This window comes from Podarcis pityusensis (genome assembly GCF_964106645.2).
Source record: "Podarcis pityusensis genome assembly, chromosome: 1".
NCBI classification, from domain to species: Eukaryota; Metazoa; Chordata; class Lepidosauria; order Squamata; family Lacertidae; genus Podarcis; species Podarcis pityusensis.
The window spans coordinates 87,793,985-87,813,061 of NC_138028.1; the positions used below are offsets into that span (position 1 = coordinate 87,793,985).

At 44.3% G+C, this 19,077-nt stretch overlaps 1 protein-coding gene across 23 annotated transcripts in view; it reads left to right on the forward strand.

Moving 5' to 3' along the window:
- The window catches only part of TNS1 (tensin 1), a 325,241-nt gene that overhangs the window by 228,341 nt on the left and 77,823 nt on the right, over positions 1–19,077 (forward strand). For all 23 annotated transcript variants that reach the window (XM_081005150.1, XM_081005167.1, XM_081005170.1 and 20 more), the window contains 8 exons: positions 488–552; positions 1,769–1,852; positions 3,039–3,151; positions 5,474–5,534; positions 6,838–6,913; positions 8,299–8,428; positions 10,041–10,106; positions 11,000–11,116. In XM_081005150.1, coding sequence (XP_080861276.1) covers positions 488–552; positions 1,769–1,852; positions 3,039–3,151; positions 5,474–5,534; positions 6,838–6,913; positions 8,299–8,428; positions 10,041–10,106; positions 11,000–11,116 — 712 coding nt within the window. The remainder of the gene's footprint in view (positions 1–487; positions 553–1,768; positions 1,853–3,038; positions 3,152–5,473; positions 5,535–6,837; positions 6,914–8,298; positions 8,429–10,040; positions 10,107–10,999; positions 11,117–19,077) is intronic.

A 19,077-nucleotide genomic window follows, 5' to 3' on the forward strand; every position in this document is an offset into this window, starting at 1 on the left:
TGCCTGGTCTGAATGGAGCCTGCTCCTCTCAAAAGCCTGGACGTATCAGTAGGACATTGTTCCATGGAATGCTTGAGAAATTAAACCTTTGCAAATGCCGATATGAATTGACCTGATTTGGACCTTCTGGACCAACATGTAGATTGGAACTTAATTACCCACAGCCTTTCATGTTTCCTGAACGTTCTGACAGAGTTCTTGGTGCAAAAATGTAGCAAGTTACATTTGCAAATGTGCATTTTGAGAGAAAACACATTTTTAAAATAGGTATTCAAATGCACCTTTTTGTGTGACTTTTTAAATAAAAAGAATGCAGAGTGATGTGGAAATAAGTGTACATAGGCAAAACCGACATGGATTGAATATTGTTGTTCTATTCACTTTGGAGAGATCAGACCTTTTAGTGGAGATGGATAGCTGCTTGCTCTTTTACAAGACTTTCTTACTGGTCACTCTAAACCACTTGTTTTGCTTATGTCTTCTGCAGGGGAACAGAGGCCGGACAGGAGTAGTTATTGCTGCCTACATGCACTACAGCAACATTTCAGCCAGGTAAGAGAGCCTCATGCTATGTTGCATGAGGGGTGGTGAAGACTGTAGTTTTAGTGGTGAGAGGTAAAGTGGAAGAAGGAACAGGCTATTCTGGAGTCTCTGCAACTTTAGCATGTCTGTTTTGATCATAGCAGTCCAGAAAACAACCTTGGAATGTACTTTCCTGAAGCAAAGTCCCAGATCACCCATCCTAATACAGGCACTCCAGTCATGCTCTTGTGCCGCATCAAAGCTGGTGTTGATTATAGAACTGTTCTATAGAACACAAAATACCTAATGGGAAATAGCTCTTGTCTGGCCATTCTTCTGTGAGTGGGAGAAGTTTCCCACAGTGCTTTGGCTTCTGGAGAAAGCCTTTCTGTTTGGTTTATATGGGAACGAAGGGCCCCAATGAAGCTTCCTGCTGGCCAATTCTCCAGGGAATGAGCTTGAAGGGAGGTGGCCAGAGAGAGTGACTGGAGGACAAGGCCAACAAAGAGGGATGAGAACATGCATTAGGGCCACTGAGTTGGGGTGCAGAAGCTTTGATCTTCTGGGTCTCAATTTTTTTGGTCCCAGAGGGGTCAGTGAAAAGGAAAAAAGTTTGTTATAGTTAGGCTGAGACCATTTCCTGCTCTACAAGTTGAGGCAGAATCTCCAGTAAGTGACAGTATTATATACGTACTATACTAGAGAAAGAAACATAAAGCTGTGATATATGCATTGCTCTACTGAGGATTGGCTTATTGCATCAGTACCTCAATTGACTTATTGCATCAATACAGTCAATTGGCCAAGGCAGTCAATTAACTTATTGATAGGATGCCTAGAAATGTCATCATTTTTCATTTGAAACAAAACATTGGGCAGCATGATAACCCATCCCATGCATGTCTATTCAGAACCCCTACTGAATTCAATTGGATTTGTTCCCAGTTGGGTGTGTATAGCCAGTGTTGTGCCCTATCGATGTTATTGGGCTGCAGCTCCCATCAGCCCCACTCAGCATGGCCAATAGGCAAAGGTCAAAGAACTCCAGCAACATATGGAGGGCAGCATGTTAGCTGACCTGGGATTGCAGCCTGAAATCCCTATTGAAATTCCCTATATCAATTATTGGGGAAGAAAGAAGAAACCTCTTCTTACTTGGGGCCTCTCTTTTTTTCCAGCTCACTTATGAACTTTCCCCCTTTCCCATGGAATATGTCTGTGCCAAACTCTTTTCTTTATTCCACAGTGCAGACCAAGCTCTGGACCGGTTTGCCATGAAGAGGTTCTATGAGGACAAAGTGATCCCAGTGGGGCAGCCATCGCAGAAGAGGTTAGTCTGGAGGGCAGGCTGGTGAGGGTTTTCCGCCTTCTATTGAGTGTGGGCTGATTTTGTTGTGAGACATTCAGAATGGATGTCTTTATGGCTATCATAGTGTAGATATCAAAGCTCAGGATGTTTCTCATGTTGCAAAAAAACACTCTGTTTAGTGTTGAATTTCTGAAAGTAAGATACCTATTGGACCTGCAGTGTATTTTCAGTCAGTTTCACTAGGTGGTGCTGGAGCCAGTCATGATGAGTCTTTGGTTTTTAATGGGCAAATGTTCCTCTGTCTTGTAGCCACTACCGACATCTCAGCATAAGCTCTCCTTTTTAAAGGGCGTTCCAGCATCAAAATATGATCAAAATATGAACTTTGCGTTACATAATATAAATACATTTTTCATGTCTGAAAACAGTTGCCCCGCAAATAAAGTGGAACAGGGGACGAGTCGTTCTGCTGTAGACCCCTGAAGTAAATCAGAACTGATTAGTTAACCATTGGCACTCTAGATAATGCATACAGAAGAACTGAAAAGACTTAGGTCGGCACCTCCATTTTTTTGTGTGAAGGGTCCCCACTTCCGAGTAGCCTATGGGCATTTGATTGGTTCTCCTAGTGCTGTTGGGACTATATCCAGTGGCTCTGTTGACTACAGAAATATGTCTAGGCACCCAGGCTATGTTTCTAGGTTAGCCAGAAATGGAGACACCAGGACTGCATAAAGCAGCCTCTTAACAAGATTTCATCCTTGTGAATGTTATACTACAAATGAAGATACCTGTCCAAGCCCAGAACTGCACTAGCAAGATTTGACACCAAATGTATATCTGGTTGGTATTTTAGAATATTAAGACTAAAAAGAACCAAACTTGTGCCAACAGCTGTCAGGAAGATTATTCAAAAACAGGCCCTACAGTGCCTAAAGCCAGGGAAGGCAACACACTAATTCCAGACAAGTTCTGCTGAGCAAAAATCTTTCATGCCAGCTTCTGAGATATCTTAAGAAAATCATGAAGCACGTTTAAAAAACAAGCAGATTTAGAGACTTGTGACTGAGACTTTAGTATAAATCACTATGAGAGAATTGCCCAGTTTCACAGACTGTTTGCAGAGGGCAACTTTTCTTCATTGAATCATTAGTCTTTTAAGAGGCTCCAACTCACCTCCTGACTACTATTGTGGTTTCTTCCCTAGGTATGTCCACTACTTCAGTGGTCTGCTGTCTGGCACCATCAAAATGAACAACAAACCCCTCTTCTTGCATCATGTCATCATGCATGGAATTCCCAACTTTGAGTCTCAAGGAGGTAACTGGCCTTTTCCAACCCAGCCAACATCATGCAAACATAGCTGTTGTGAGGCTGAAAGATAACAATGTCAGTTAGTTGATGAGGAATCCCGTAATTTGTAATTCTCACTACGGACCGACAGATACAGAAGAACAAAGTGACAGTATATTCAGTAGATAGAAAAGACTGCGCCATTGTAGAATGCAGGGTGCAGATCATGTTTTTAAATGTCCTCCTCCATTGCAAATTTCTTGCAAGCAGAAAGCCAAATCAAGGAAAGGGCACATTAGGAACCATTTTCCTTGACATGCTAGTTTTCTGTTTGCATGGATTTCTTTTTCTTCCTTTTTTATCTGGAGGAGGATTCAGAAGTGGTGTCCTACATGCCTAACCTGAAGTTGTACAATTTGTTTTACCACCTTATACTGCAACATGATAGGGCCACTCACAGCCACAACTGTCTTCCTTTAACCCATTGCTCTTGCTTTCAGCAGCTTATTTTGGCAGCTTCTGTTGGTTTTATCACATGGAATTGGAGCAGACGTTCTCACATGTTCCAAGTCAGCTCAGATTCATCCATCTACTTGCAGTAAAATCCATTTTAACATCCTTGGGCCGAATGTTCTTGCAGTTATTCAATTCCAGCTCAGGATGTTTGATAAGAGCATAAGAACAACCCTGCTATGTAATTTCCAGTGTTCCCTCTACTTGTGTATCATGCCCCTAGGACACTGCAAAGCAGTGGAACAACAGTTTTGTGTCACCTTAAATTTTATTATGACATCAACTTCTATGAACTAGAACCTATGAATCAGATGCTTGAAATGTAACATTTACTTGGCAGGTATGTATATGCATATGGGGGAGGGATTGTAAGCAGTGAGATCAGAAGGAATTGAAATAGAAAATAGTGCAGATAGTGACAATTCAATTAGAGCTAGAATGCCTGCAAGATCAGCACAGCTACTTTTTACAACAGCAGTGCTAGGTGATAAAACAATCCACTTGACAGAGCCACGCTAATTAACATCTGTAGAGGGGAAGGAAAACATCAACTCTATTCAGATCCAAATGAACAGAGTTGAACTTCCAAAATCCATATCAGTCTAATACCTTTATTAGGCCAACTAGAATGCCTCAAAATAGTATGCAAGCTTCTGACTTATCCAGATCTATTCATCAGCTCATGGTAAACAGAGTGGGGATAGAGAAGAGAATATATCTGATCACAGTCTTAAAGCAGAATGTGGGAGGCTGTAGTGGGAGTTCAAATGAGGCTTTGTTAGCTGTTATGCAGGTTTTAGGTTGCACCTGGAATTTTGTGGCAGTTTGGTTGGCCTAATAAAGGTATTCCTCTAATAAGGATTTTGGGCTTTCCCCCATGAGCCAATATGGTTATCTTTTCTTTTTGTGCAATTGTTATTACAATTTCTGGTTTCTCCTAGTTACTTTGACTGCACTGAACTCCCCACCCCACCCCCTTGCTGTTGTTTGTTTATATTGTTTTACTGTTTTTATTGTACACCACTGATATCCTTAGGGAGAAAGAGTAAAAGGACGATGATGATGTCAGGCAGTTTCATGTTGGAGCCACTTGTTTTTCAAGTACTGCCACTTTAAGATGAGTTGCAGAGTGTTCTGGGAGATTGAAATGTTACTGTACTGGGTTATATTGCTGTTTCAGATGCCAGATTTGTGTCCATTTATTCTTTAGCATAGGAACTGATATACACATGGTACCACAAAACTCTTCTTTGGTTTTGCTGCAACAGTTGTAAATCATCACAAGAATGGGGTGATCCATTCTGTGACACCAAGACCCAGCTTTCAGCCGTCTAGATCTATGTGGTCCTACACACAGCACTCTTTGATAACTTTGATACACACACACACACACACACACACACCCATACACACCCCCATCTAATGTGAATGTTCTGGGCCTACAGATTGGATGTACAGTATTATTTATCTGAATTTGGCTGCCCAACAGAAAGCTGCACTAGTTCTTTTGGTTTTCTGTCCTCTGGGCTTTAGGCGCACAGCACACCTTTGCAACAGAGAGAGCTGGGCAGGGGAAATTAGGCAGTACATTCAGGGAGATACCTGAACCCCTTATGCCTCCAAATATAGGAGGAGCCTGCTGTTTGTGCCCGTGTTCTTTTCCAGGGCATCTGTCAGTGTCACAGACCACGTCTTGTTGGCTGCAGGGTCACTGGAAAGCTCTCCTCCAGGCGAGACTGTTTGTCTTGGCCTCTTGCTGTTTGTTTTCCCTTCTCCAACTAATCTCCCTGACTAATGAAGGTCTTTTTCTCCCTGTCTCTGATTTATGTTTCTTAGGCTGCCGGCCCTTCCTCAAGATATACCAAGCTATGCAGCCTGTCTACACATCTGGAATCTAGTAAATATTGCCCTGGAATTGGCACTTCTTTTTTTTATTCCCAGCACTCGTTTCCCCTGTGTTCCTTTCAGACCAATGGGGTGGGGACTCTGTCTGAATCTTGGGTAGAGGTGGGATCTGGGAGGGTTCTCATTGCACATCATTTGTCCTTTGCTCTAACCTACCTTGCCAGGAACCTGCCAAGAAAACCATAAAGGAGGGAGACCTATTGAACTGCATAGGCATAGCAAAGGGCAGGAGAAGATATTATGGACATACTATCACCCATGAGAGCAGCATTTAAGACTCTCTGCATGTGACACTTAATTTTTCCTCCATGTGGGAAAAACATCATCTACTAAGTAGCCTTTGGTATGTCTACAGGGTTAAGCTGTTTTCAGCTCAGTATAACTTTTCTCCCAAGGAAGGTGGCAAATTGTTGGTCTATGAAACAGCTACAGGTCTTAATTGGCTATTCTTTTTTAAAAAAAAAATGGCTACCAAGATGAATTTTAACTGAGGGCTTACTTATATTTAATCACTTAAATATAAAAGTTCATATTTAATAAATCTACACTAAAACTTTAGATGTGTTTTATTCAAAAGGAAATTTGAGATTGAAAGAAAGGCAGTCTTCAATACCTTCTTTTTTGTTTTCAAATCAACAAGTGTGTCATCCAGTTTCAACCTCACCCATTAAAATTTGTCCTGACTGATTTTTGACCTGCGAAAGCTTTGGTTGATTCTTGTACTGATTGAATCTCTGGTTGCAGAGCAGCAGCAGCAGCAGCATTGAATGAGCTGAAAGAGTTCTGCAAACATTTGTCTAGACATATGCAGCACTGAAGGGAAGGATTAGTACCTGTTTATGGAGTAGCAGCTTCCATATTAAGAAACTTCAGAAGTGGAAGTGCTGAGTAGATTGAGTAAAGGAGGTTAGGATTGTGCAAACTAGTCATGTTAAATTCTGGGACAAGATTTTGTGAAGACCATACAAGCTTTCTCATCAGCAATTTTATTATGGAAGCTCCTCATCCATGTCTTTGCTGATTGCTATAGGTTGTCTTGCCTAATTGACATGTTCATAGTGCCGATCCCCTGTTCTGATCTCTCCAAATAAGACAGGAATGATCAGTGTGAGTGGCAATGGAACTGTAGCCAACCAAGGCAGCCCCAAACTCTCACACTAGTTGACTCTCCTCTGTTCTTCTGTCCCAATTTCCTGTTTAGATCTGCCCCGAGTAAATGAGGCTCCTATGTGGACCCAATGTTAGGGAACAGCATCCCAGCTGTCTATTCTTAACTTATTTCTTCTTTTTTATAGCAACGTGCAGGGGGACAGTCAGACCAGCATCTGCATCACTATAGAGCCTGGACTACTCTTAAAGGGAGATATCTTGGTAAGAGTAAAACATAGCTGGTCCGTTTGTTTGCTTTGGTCCCTTTTCTGCCATTGTGGGGCTTTGGCTCCCTCAATTTAGCAAGGAATGAGAGAGAAGTTAGTTCTGTTCACATTTCAGTTCATGCTTCCTGAACCAATGAGGCTGCATACACACCATACATTTAAAGCACATTCCTCTCTTCACCAAAGAAACCTAGGAACTGTTGCTTACTACTCACAGAGCTACAAGTTCCAACATCCTTATCAAACTCCAGTTCCCATAATTCTTTGTGTGTGCATGTGCCTTGAATATATGGTATATAATGTGGGGACGTGGGTGGCGCTGTGGTCTAAACCACTGAGCCTCTTGGGGTTGCTGATCGGAAGGTTGGAGGTTTGAATCCCTGTGACGGGGTGAGCTCCTGTTGTTGTGTCTCAGCTCCTGCCAACCTAGCAGTTCAAAAGCATGCCAATGCAAGTAGATAAATAGGTACCACTGCGGTGGGAAGGTAAACGGCATTTCCGTGCACTTTGGCACTCGTCACGGTACTCTGTGTGCCAGAGGCGGTTTAGTCATGCTGGCCACATGACCCGGAAAACTGTCTGTGGACAAACGCCGGCTCCCTTGGCCTGAAAGCAAGATGAGCGCTGCAACCCCATAGTCACCTTTGACTAGACTTAACCGTCCAGGGTTGCTTTACCTTTTTTTACCTTATATAGTGTGTACACAGCCTTAGCAAAATGAAACACAGCTGTCCTTTGAAATTTGCATTTCTCCAAATTTTATGATACAATTCCTCCAACCAAAAACTGTACCACTATGCATATATCAGTGAAAATAACATACAAAACATTATAGTAGGGCAGGTGTAGGCAAACTCGGCCCTCCAAATGTTTTGGGACTACAGCTCCCATCACCCCTGACCACTGGTCCTGTTAGCTAGGGATGATGGGAGTTGTAGTCCCAAAACATCTGGAGGGCCGAGTTTGCCTATGCCTGTAGTAGGGGAAATTGCTTGCATAAAAATGTGTGTATTAGGCAAATGTGCATACAAATATGCATATATTGGGAGAGATGCACACAAAAATGCACACAATTTTGCATGCAGAATTTGTGAAGATTTTTTTGTTCTCAAATTGATGCAAAAATGGGGCAAACTGCATAAGGTTGAGAAAATTCGGAACTGACATGGACAGATTCATCCATCCCTACATGCCGCATTAGTAGGTGGTTCAGTTTTGGAGATGCCAGAATAGGATGCTGGAGACATGCACAGTCTGCAGGCCACAATCTGCTTACTCTGGGATACTGTGCAGCTGGTGTGGGGTGGAGAGAATTGTTTGTTTTCTGGCAGGTCCCCAAGCTTATGACTCTTCCCTTCCCTTCTCTTCACCCACCGGCAGTTGAAATGCTATCACAAAGAGTTCCGTAGCCCAACTCGAGATGTGATCTTCCGAGTGCAATTCCACACCTGTGCCATTCATGACCTGGCCATTGTCTTCAATAAGGAGGACCTGGATGATGCCTTTAAAGGTAAGAACAATTGTATAAATGGGAATGAAGGGAAGCTGGCTTAGTAAGCAGAGGATCAAATCATAGAATTGTAGCATTGGAAGGGACCCTGAGGGTCATCTAAGCCAACCCCCTGTAATGCAGGAATCTCAACTAAAGCATGCATGACAGGTGGCCACCCAACCCTTGCTTAAAAATCTCCAATGAGTATAAGAATGTTGTTGTTTTGTGTTTTTTTTGTTTGGAGAGTGGTGCCCCCTTTCATGTAATGCAGCTTTCCTGTAGTTCCCCTCACTGTGGCACTTAAGAGTGTAAAGGAATATGCTGTTTATTTATAAAATTTATATACCACTTTAAAAAAAATGCAATGTTCATAAAACTGCATGGAACAATTGCCAATGGGCACAGATAAAATCAGGGAAAACTTAAAAGCAAATGCTAAAATCTAGATAGGCTTGTTTAGCTAAATTAAAAAGTATGAGCAAGTGCCTAAAAGAGTAAACAAAGTTTTCTGCCAGATGTTAACAGCAGAGAGTTCCAAAGGACAGATGCTGCCATGCTGAAAGACTAACTCCCAACAGATGTGAAACAAACATTATATGGCACTTGTAAAAGTGGAAACTCTGCAGTTTGAAGCACTCATGTAGGCACATGTGGGGCAAATCGATCTTTCAAGTGAACTGGACCCAAGCTGTTATTTTTGGTTTATGTTAGGATCAAATCATTTAGTTTGTTGGGCCACAGGTAGATTGAAGGATCTGTTGGTGACTGTAACTATTAACCTTCTCTGGAACTTGGCATTCTATTCACTTACATTGTTATCTCTTCCTTGATTTTGATTTGCTGCACTACGCTTCTATTGACCATCATGACATTACCCAAAGTAGTGCAAGAATCAGTTTGGAAGTGCATAAAAAAGATTCTGCCCCCCACCCCGGGCTTTACAAGCCAATTGAAATACCAGACAGATGAATTGACCTCCTGTCCTCATTCTGATTGTCCTGCCAGTGTGGTAGGCAGGGACCAGTGCTTGAGAGGGTCATGTGAGTGACTCCTCCATGGCTGCCAGCCATTCCAAGAACAATCCCTCTTCAGTCTTACTTCCATCCCAAAGCCATCACCTTGGCTCCACTAGAAAAAGAGGAGACTTCATTGTGCTTTATTCGTATAGTGCCAATGCACGTTTGAAGAGGGTGAGCTGCCTGGTGGTGTGTGAGACAGTTGTTGGCTGTGATAAGAGTGGTCTTCACCAAGAAGTGCAGGGGATGGGAAGAAATGTCATAAACATACTCTCATTAGAGCCAAAGCTGTGCGGATGTTGTCTCATGGTGAACTATCCTTTGATTGTTCTGTATGGGACAATGACAATAAAGATATCGTATCGTAGCTAGATGAACCGAGAAAAACACAGATTATTCATAGTAGTCATAGCCATGAGGATGGGCAACTTGTTGGTGTGAGACCCCAGGATATCTAGACAGTGAAGCAATGATCCCTGTTGGCATATCCCTAGCAGATCCCCACTGAATTCAGCTTCCCTAGCAGTCATGGTATTGCCCCAGTTTATATGTCCTAAGTCAGTATAGACAGCTAGATATACCTGAATATCGTTTGGTCTTCTTGTTCATTGCAGACGAGCGGTTTCCAGAGTATGGGAAGGTGGAGTTTGTGTTCTCCTATGGACCTGAGAAGATTCAAGGTACTGTGTTTTCTAATCACCAACCTCTGGCACCTACTGCTCCCATTCCCTGCTTCCTCCCCATTGCCAGGCCCTACAGATCTGTGTCTGGAGCTCCCCGCATGATTTCTTCACAGCTTGGCCATTCTTTGCTGATAGGGCAGGTAACCTTGCATTGGGACTTCCCCTTCCCCTTTGTCACTGCTGCTGGTGGGCAGAGGGTACTTCAGTTCACCAGCATCATCATAACTAAGAGCCAGCTGCTGATCCAGTTGAGCCACCTGGTCCTGCTTTTCCTTACCAGCAGACACCTTCTTTCCCCATTCATGCTTGCCTGGTTGATTGAGGCTTCATCCATGGCATTCCCAAATGTCCGTAGTGGACTCTTCTGGGAATAAAATCTTCCAGATCCATCTTAGGTCCTTGCTTGAGTGGCAGTTCACTTGGTCTTAAGAACTGCCATATACTCAGTCAGACCATTAGTTTGTCTAGCTTAGTATTGTCCACACCTGTGGTAGCTCTCCAGGGTTTCAGACTGAGGTTTCCCCCAGCCCTGCTTGGAGATGCTGGGGATTAAATTTGGCATTTTCTGCATGTGGATCAGATGCTCTGCCACTGAGCTACAGCCTTGCTTGTCCTCAGGCTCTTCCATAGCTGCCCACCCCACCTGCAGCCTCTAACCTTGCGCTGCTCCCCTCTTTCTACCCTTTGATTCCTAACTGTGACTCAGTTCTGGGTTTTCCTTGCATCATCTGTCTTCTACAGGTTCTGTTTCCCCTTTGTCTTGCTCCCTCTGTCTCTTCCCTTCTTCTTACCTTTTCCTTACCACATTGCTGGCTTCTTCTGTGACTGGGCATGCACTGGAAGGGGTCGGCCAGCTCTGTTGCTGAAACCGTGCTGTCCTTCCTCTCCAGGCATGGAGCATCTCGAGAACGGCCCCAGCGTCTCAGTGGACTACAACACCTCTGACCCGCTCATCCGCCGGGACTCCTATGAAAACTTCAACATGCGTCGTGAAGACAGCATGGAGGGTAGGTGCCTCAGACTCCCATTGTATACACCCTAGCTCAGGGGTACTGGTGTGCTTGGGTGCCACCTGGTAAATGCCATCTCAGTGAAAGCAAGCATTTTTTTGGCCTATTACTAGGGATAAACTTTCTGGAGGGCATGAGATAAAGCCTAGCATCATCTTACACTTCAGCGTTGTGATCCAAGTCTTAAATTGATGGATGTGCTTCCTTTGGTGCCCTTCAGATAGTGATATCTATAGCTCCCATCAGCATTCCTCCCCTATTTTCAAATAACATTTTAGGACAATGCACATGATTGTATGCATCTGTGAAGTGCTTCTCGAGACCTTTCATGCAAAAAAGAGGAACTCTGGAAACTTATCAGAAGAAGACTTCATAGTTCACTAGCATTTATGCAGCACAATCAGTTCAGGTGGGGCTATGTTGCTCTTCTGGCTTCCCAATGCCACTGCCCCTTACACTGAGGTGCAGTGGCAAGGCAGTGGGGAATGTGGCACAGAGCAGGAGCGATGGTGGAGCCCACTTGATGCTTCACCTGCACCATGCTAAGCTCCCTATCACCTCGCCCTTCTCCCTCTTGGTAAGCAGCAGCAATATGCAGTGCTAGGAAGCACTAGCTGCTACTGAATCCACATGTTACTTTAAAAAACAGAAGCAAGAAGCAGGCCTCTGCTCCAAGGAGCTTACAGTCCAGATCTGGCACTGGAACAGGGACTGAGGGAGAGACAAGGGAAACAAAGCAATACTGAGAGGGAAGGAATGGGAGATGCTAGTGCAACAAGAGCTAGCTTTCATGCTCTTTGTTTAAAACAAGGTCTGAGTCAAGCAGGGGATCACACTCCTTACACAGGGTCTAATTGGCATTCCACCCCCCCCCCTTTCTAGTATTCTTATCCCAAACCATTTCTGCTTTCAGTCTTTGAATGGGAGTTCTTGAAAACCAAACCTCGATGTTATAATGTCTGTGCAGTTTCCACTTCAAGCCCTCTCCCATATTGTGACCACACTTTTGAAGGAGCACAGTTTCTTCACTTAGATGCCAGAATTGGATGGTAGCCTTCCTACTTACTAGTCTGGAAGGGGGAGTGCCTGTGTGGGGTTGGTCGACTGGTTGTAGAATGACACAAAAGGGATGGAGAAGAGTTAACAAGTATACAGATGGGCAACATACTACAACATTGTGTTTAGGTAGCTGCAAAAATGTATGTGTTGGGCTCTGGAAAATCAAAGATTCAGGTACTTTTTGAATCAGGTTAGGCAGCGGGATATTCTACTGCTGAGCATATGACGCAGAAGTTGATACATTAGGCTGTCTTTTTAAGAAACTTTGTTTCGTGCAACTCTCCGGTATGGAATGATGCCAATAGTGGCAGTGTAAGTAGAGCTCCATAAGGATTAAATACTTTCTGAAATGGCAATAGCTGTTCAACAAAGATGATCAGTGGACTGCCAACTTCATGCTCAGGATCTCCCTAAATCTCAGTCTGTTAGATGCTTGGGAATGAATGGCTTTGGGTGAACGGCTGTATTGTATGTGCTTTTGAGGGGTAGGGGAGGGGGAGAATTACTCTAAAACACACTTTGGAAACAGGACAATGGGTTGAATAAACCACTGTTCTGACCATAACTACCCAAAGCTGTACAGCAAGACTGTGGCAGAACAGGTAAAAGGGGGAGGAGGCTTTTTCCTGCAGCCCTACTGAAAACCAAGTGTTAGTTAAAGCAGTGTGAACCAATGTATGCAACATTTTCACATGGTGATGCATAAATCAGTTTTGTTTAAAAGTGGCTTGTAATATGAAAGCAAAGCCTACATTTCCCCTCTTTTGCTTCCTGTTACACATTAGCAGCACTCACAATACGCGGCTCAGAAAGTGCTTTTAGTGTTGCATCTGGAATTTCCCCTTAGTGGGCAAAAATTGGTTTGATTTATAAGGAAGCAATTGCTAATGCAAGTAGCCACTGCAAATGCATCTTTTAGTCAGGCAGCCCCTTTGCCTTGACCTCTGCGTCCAACTGAATTAAATTGGCTTGAGATCATTTCCAGATGAATCCCGTGATGACACCAAAAGGGTGAGTTCCTTTTCCTAGGGCCAGTTTCCACTGAGGTCACTCGACAAACTTGGCAACGGTGTTTTATTTTGCCTTGGGTTCCCCCCATCCCAGTTGCTAAGTCATGGTCACTCCTATCCTTGCCCACATGCCTAGCACAGACTGTCACGGGCAGCCTGCCTCAGAGCCAGTGTACGAAGAGGAATGGGGAGAGGTGGGAACAGATGCATTTTCTGGACGGCCTGAAGGTCACGTGCAGCAAGCGGGCCCTGCCCAAGAAACAGATGGCATGGATGTTTGCGAAGTGCCCGACTGATGTGTATGATAAGGCCCAGAGAGCAAAGCCAAGATTTCTGCCGAGTCTCTCACCCAAGTCCTCAGGCTGAGTGATAGGTTAGTGATAGGTTCCATAGAGACAGGATGCTTCAGCTGCCTGAGAGTGAGAGCGAGTGCTGCAGCTATCGATGAGCTGGCTGGAATGGCATGGCTTCCCTCCCATCCTTGCTGGCTATGGAGAAATGTCTGGACTCCTGCCTGAGAGAGCAAGCTGGGCACACAAACTTGAACACATGGTGGGCGTACTGGTAGTTCAGCTTGAGCTCACCTATGCTGCTCCTAGAACGGGCTGCAATCGCGACCAGTTTCTCAGAAGACAGTCCTTTGGCATTTACATTTGGATGGGCAGAAAGAGGTCCCTACCCACCAGAACTGTGGAGAGTTGTTGTTCTTTGCTTACCATCTCTGAGAAAAAAAATAGGGTTGAATGTTCACTGTGTATAACTAAGCAGCAGAGATGAGACCTTGTTGTGTGCGCAGGGGTAGGGGTGGACAGGGCTGTTGGAGAATTCTGACGAAGAAGGAGAGAGGACCAGAAATGGCTGAGATTTATTTATCTGTCCCATGTTCGGAACAGAAAACAATCCAGAGAGTGCAACTGGTATTTGCTGCTGCTGTTGCTTTCTTTCCTCAAATGATATATTATTGATTACTTCCCCTCCATTTGCATTGATCCCCCCCTTGCATTGAAATGAATGGAGTGCAATAACATACAGTAATGGCAATGTAACTTATGTAATTAATTGTGTAAATAATGTGATTTTGCCACAGTGGACAGCAAGATGAAAAATGTAGTCTTTGGTGGAAGATGAACTGCAGCAGAATGGGAACAATGCTGCATGTGACTTTGAAACCAGCAATGCTTGGCTTCTGCTTATCTCACCCAGCAAAAGCCTATTGTTATTAATTTTACTGAGTGATGAATAAGGTGGATGATTCTATGGCCTGAATATTTTCGGTATATAAGGATCCCCGTTGGATGCTGTTCCAGAGAATTAGAGACTCTGTAGCTTCTTTTGCATGTGCCAGTTTATTGTGGGGTGGGGGGAAGAGTTTTGAGGAATGTTGTAAAATCACCACAATTACCAGCCAAGCAGAAAATTGGATCAACTTTGGGAAATGTAGTGATTTATATTGGCCTCTGTGGCCTGTTTGGCCCCGGATGTAATTTATTGAATCCTAAAATTATCTGTTTATGCTTGGAGTTACTATTTTTTATTGGGAGTGTGTATGTTACTCACCCTCCCATTCAGGTTTAAGGATGGTGCTGAGGAGATGAAAATATTTTCTCCTGGGGGGCTTCATAGACAGATATTCTTTCCTCACAGAGCTCCAATTCCATATCAGGGGGTGAATGTTGGTATGTTTTGTTTTCCTTTGTACTTTAGCAGTCTGTCTTTCTTACTTGAACCAACTAGTTGCACATCGCTGAAAAGTTCCTTATTGTAGAAACCTTTTTGACCTGCTTTATCTAGACTTCATGGTACACTATGAGCCTGGAGATTTAGGCCAGGGGTAAGGAAACCTGTGGCCTTTCAGATATTGCCGGACTCCACCTTCCATCATTCCTGACTATTAGCTAGGCTGGCTGGGGCTGATGATAAGAGTTGGAGTCCAACAATATCTGAAGGGCCACAGGGACCACATCCCTTTATAAAGTCTCAAGTGATAAGGATGATAAATGCTGAGGATTATGCTTCATAGCCTGGTAGCTTAGGATAGCTGTTGAGATGGACACAGACAGTTCTGACTTCTGCCTCTTAACTGTAAAGCAACAACTGCTGCATCAGATCTCTCCTTCTCAAACTTCCACCTCTTCCTGACAGTCCTGTCCTCTCCATACTGTGTAGGCACCGAGTTGTATTATCCATGATGGAAACAGAGCCTCCTCAACCTCCTTTGTCTGTTTGATTTTGTAGAAATGTGAAAAGTGTTTAGCAGAGCTCTGACTACTTACAGCTTTTGTGCTTAAATAGTTTTTTAGATGCAGTTTAACTGAAAACAGAATGTTCACATGCAATCAAATATTGCATTGGGCAGAACAAGGATAGGTTGTTTTGGGGATAATCTATCTATATAGGGACCCAAGTATTAATAGAAACTGTTCCCAGCCTTTGGAAAATGCCAGCCCATTTGCAGAATTGTCTCCAACTAATGCACTGTCTCCAACTAATGGATGTGCAATATAAATTTTCAGCAAGGCCTATTATATGCATCTGTGCTGCACAATCCCCACAATATCACCCTGGAATGTTCCTAAGCTTCACTGCCCATCTTCCATGTAGAACCCCCATTCCATTTCCTTGCAAGGTTAGCAAAGGTTTCCATTTCTGGAGTCATTAGCATTCAAAGCACTTCATCCCATGTGCAAGGAAACATTAATGATAATGGATGGGTTGTGAAAATCTCAAAGGAGTCCTTGCTTCATCTTTGGTATTTATGGCTTCCCCCTGCTTGTCACGCATCCTGTAGTTTCAGAAGGTGGAAGATGTGCAGAAAGGAGGGAACTGGGATTGTATTTTCTAATGCTGAGCCTTTCATTGTTGGACAAAGTCCCTGCGTGGCAGCCACATGGAAAATACTCAGGCAAATTGAGCCAAAAATCTGTTCAGGAAGGCTTGGCTCATCTTCCAGTTGGGTTTGGTATTCAGAATTGTTCTTGCTCCTCTCTCCTCCCCCACTCCCCTTTTTCTCACAGCTGGAGAACTTCTACTTCATACCTCAAGGAGTTCTTCATTTTGAAAAAAAATTGAAAGGAGAGAACAGGATTTCCTCTCTGCAGTAAGGCTATACCCATCTACCTTAGATCTAGGCTAGCATTGCCATAGCAGTATCATTGTTAGGGAAGCTAACAGTGCATAGATTCAGGTTGCAGTTCTGTACACACTTTAGAGTAGGCAGGATAGAATTGCATCTGTCAGAACAGGAGTGAGGAATCCTGTTCAGCCAGAGGGCCACGTTCGCTTATGGGCAGCCTTTCAAGGGCCACATGCCAGGGGTGGGCAAAGCCAGAGAAAAAAGTGGGCAGAAGAAAGAATGTGAATTTTATTTTTGTACTTTAGGCTAGTTTCTACTCACACTCACACACCCCTCTCTAACCTCCATCCAGACCAGTGAGAGGTGTCAAGGACACATTCCAGCCAGGCCAAAACACGCAAGGAGGGTGCGAAGCCAGTGAGGGGTGTAGCCTGGGAAAAGGGGGGGCAGATGGGCAGAGCTCTGAGGGTTAAATAGAGAGGCCCAAAGGGCTGTGTTTGTCCCATGGGCACGAGGTGACTCACCTGTGCATTTGGCTGTACACAACCCTGCAGAAACTAACTGCACAACGATCTGCTCACCACTTTTGGCTGCAGAGGCCAGTGGCACAGAACAATGACAATTAATTTCTGCCTAGGGATAGAAGCAATTTCCGGTTGCAGGAAATTTCACTTCAGGTAATCTCCCTCAAAGCCCCCATCCTGCAAAGTATTTGGTTGTTCTTGCTGCAATATGTTTTTGTTATCTGGCTTTAGACTGCCCAGATGTGCTTTGGTGCAAAGTGGCAGGGTATAAATATTGAAATACACAAATTTTAAACCATCAGTTGTGATACTTGTAATTCCCCAGGTCGATTCCATGAGCAGATGCCCATGCAAGTTCATGCTCAGGTTACCGAAAGTCTCAGTACTTTACTTTATTTCGCTTTGCTTACTTTCTTTCCATCTGGGACTTCCCTCCCTGTTCTCAACATCTCCTTTTTCCATAACATGGGAGGCGAGAGGGATAGGATGAGAGAAATGGTCAAGTTTTCTCTTCATACACTACAAGCAAGCACAAAGCGCAGGAAGTGCAAATCTACTACTGCTTCCTGTTGCCCATTTATTAAGTAATGTCTGAAGTACTCCAGGATATACAGAGATACAAGCTGGGATGTAGGCAGATATTTGTTCAGTCTGCTTTTATCAGCTGTTGTAGCAGAGTGACGAAGGGCCAGGTGTGCAATGTATTTGCATGCATCCTGTTAATTTAAGGGGGGTGGGGTTGAGGAACACACAACCAAACCATTTGGGAATTCTGTCTAGCTGGAGTTTTTGTCAGAAAGAAGGGAAAAAACATGGCCAGCACAGAGCGGTAGGTGGGTGGGACTGGAATGAAGGCAGAATATTCCTTATTTACAATTTTTCTTGCCATATTTGGCGATGGAGCTGCATGCAGATTTTCTGGCACAGCAATAATATGTGTGTGCCTAATGGTCAGGAGAAGCTGGCATGAAGTTGAGGAAGTCAGAGCAAGGCAGGACAGATGGTAGCTTCATCGCCAGAATGCTAACACGAGAGACACAGACAGAGAGGGATGGGAGGTTTCTCCAGACAATGATGGTTCAGTTCTCAGTGATGTGCAAGATCTTCCTTTTCAAGGGGGTGGGGGGTAGATAAATAAGAAAAAGACTTTAATTCCCTTCCTGACTGCCACAAGAAAAGTGTGCCAGTTGGTTGCTAGAGCAGCTTCCTTCTTTTGTAAAGTAGCTGGGGATGTTGTGTCGCAGTCTGGATTTGATCTTTTATTAACTGGATTAACAGATGTAGTAGGTAAGGAGCCAGCTACACAGTTGAAATGGCTGAGCTGTTGATCTAAAGTTTACTCCCTCATCACCACCCCCCACCCGGCCGGCTGCCTGTCCTGCCAGTTGCTGGATGAAGAACTTATGGTTTCTGCTGTGGCATGGGTTCAGTGGCATAGCAGGTGGTATGCATGGCTAAGCAAGAGAAGATTGGGAGGGTTGGACTAGATGATCCTCTGGATCCCTCCCAACTCTACAATTTTATGGTTTCACGTTGATCCAACAAACGAGCCACCCCCTGCCCTTTTTAAAGAGTAGAACAGGTACCACTTTAGTGCAGCTAGCAAGAGGCATCTTTGGACTGGGTGAGCAAACGGGCACTCCTTCAAGAGGCTAGCAATTGAGCAGTCTCTTTGTACCATCATTTGGCACCTTCTCTGCGAGTGCAGACTCCTGGACAGGAGGATGGTTCCTGCATGGAAGGGGGCTGGTTGGAAGCATCTGATGACACAAGGGTGGGTACCTGCTCTGACAATCTACCTGGTCCTTCCCTGGGATCCAACTCTGCACCTGTGGCTTCCTCCTTGGCTGACTCCAAGGTTTCAGATCCTGACCTGCTAGGACCCTCCCCAAGGTCATTGGGCTTCAGGTCTTTGAGCTCATCTCCCCCTTCTGCCTGATCTGACCATCCCCTCCAGGAAAATCTCCACATGGCTTATGACACCATCCTTCCCTGGTGTACAAGCACATTGGAAGGACTGAAACTCTGAAAGCAGCTTGTCTTTGCAATGTGCTTCTGCTGTCTCCAGCCCCATCCCCGAATGAAGTTGCAGGACATGGGGGTGTGAGAAGGAACAGCCCACCTGAAGCTGTGCTGTTTTTCCAAAGCAGAATTAGCATGTTTCTCCAGTGCTACTATAGCTGCAGCCAGAAACTGCTGTCTGGCCATGTGTTGCCTTCTCTGGTTGCTGGAAAATGTCAGGCTGCAGGTGGTGCGCTGCATGTATGCCAATCTTGTCTGGAACTAGAGTTT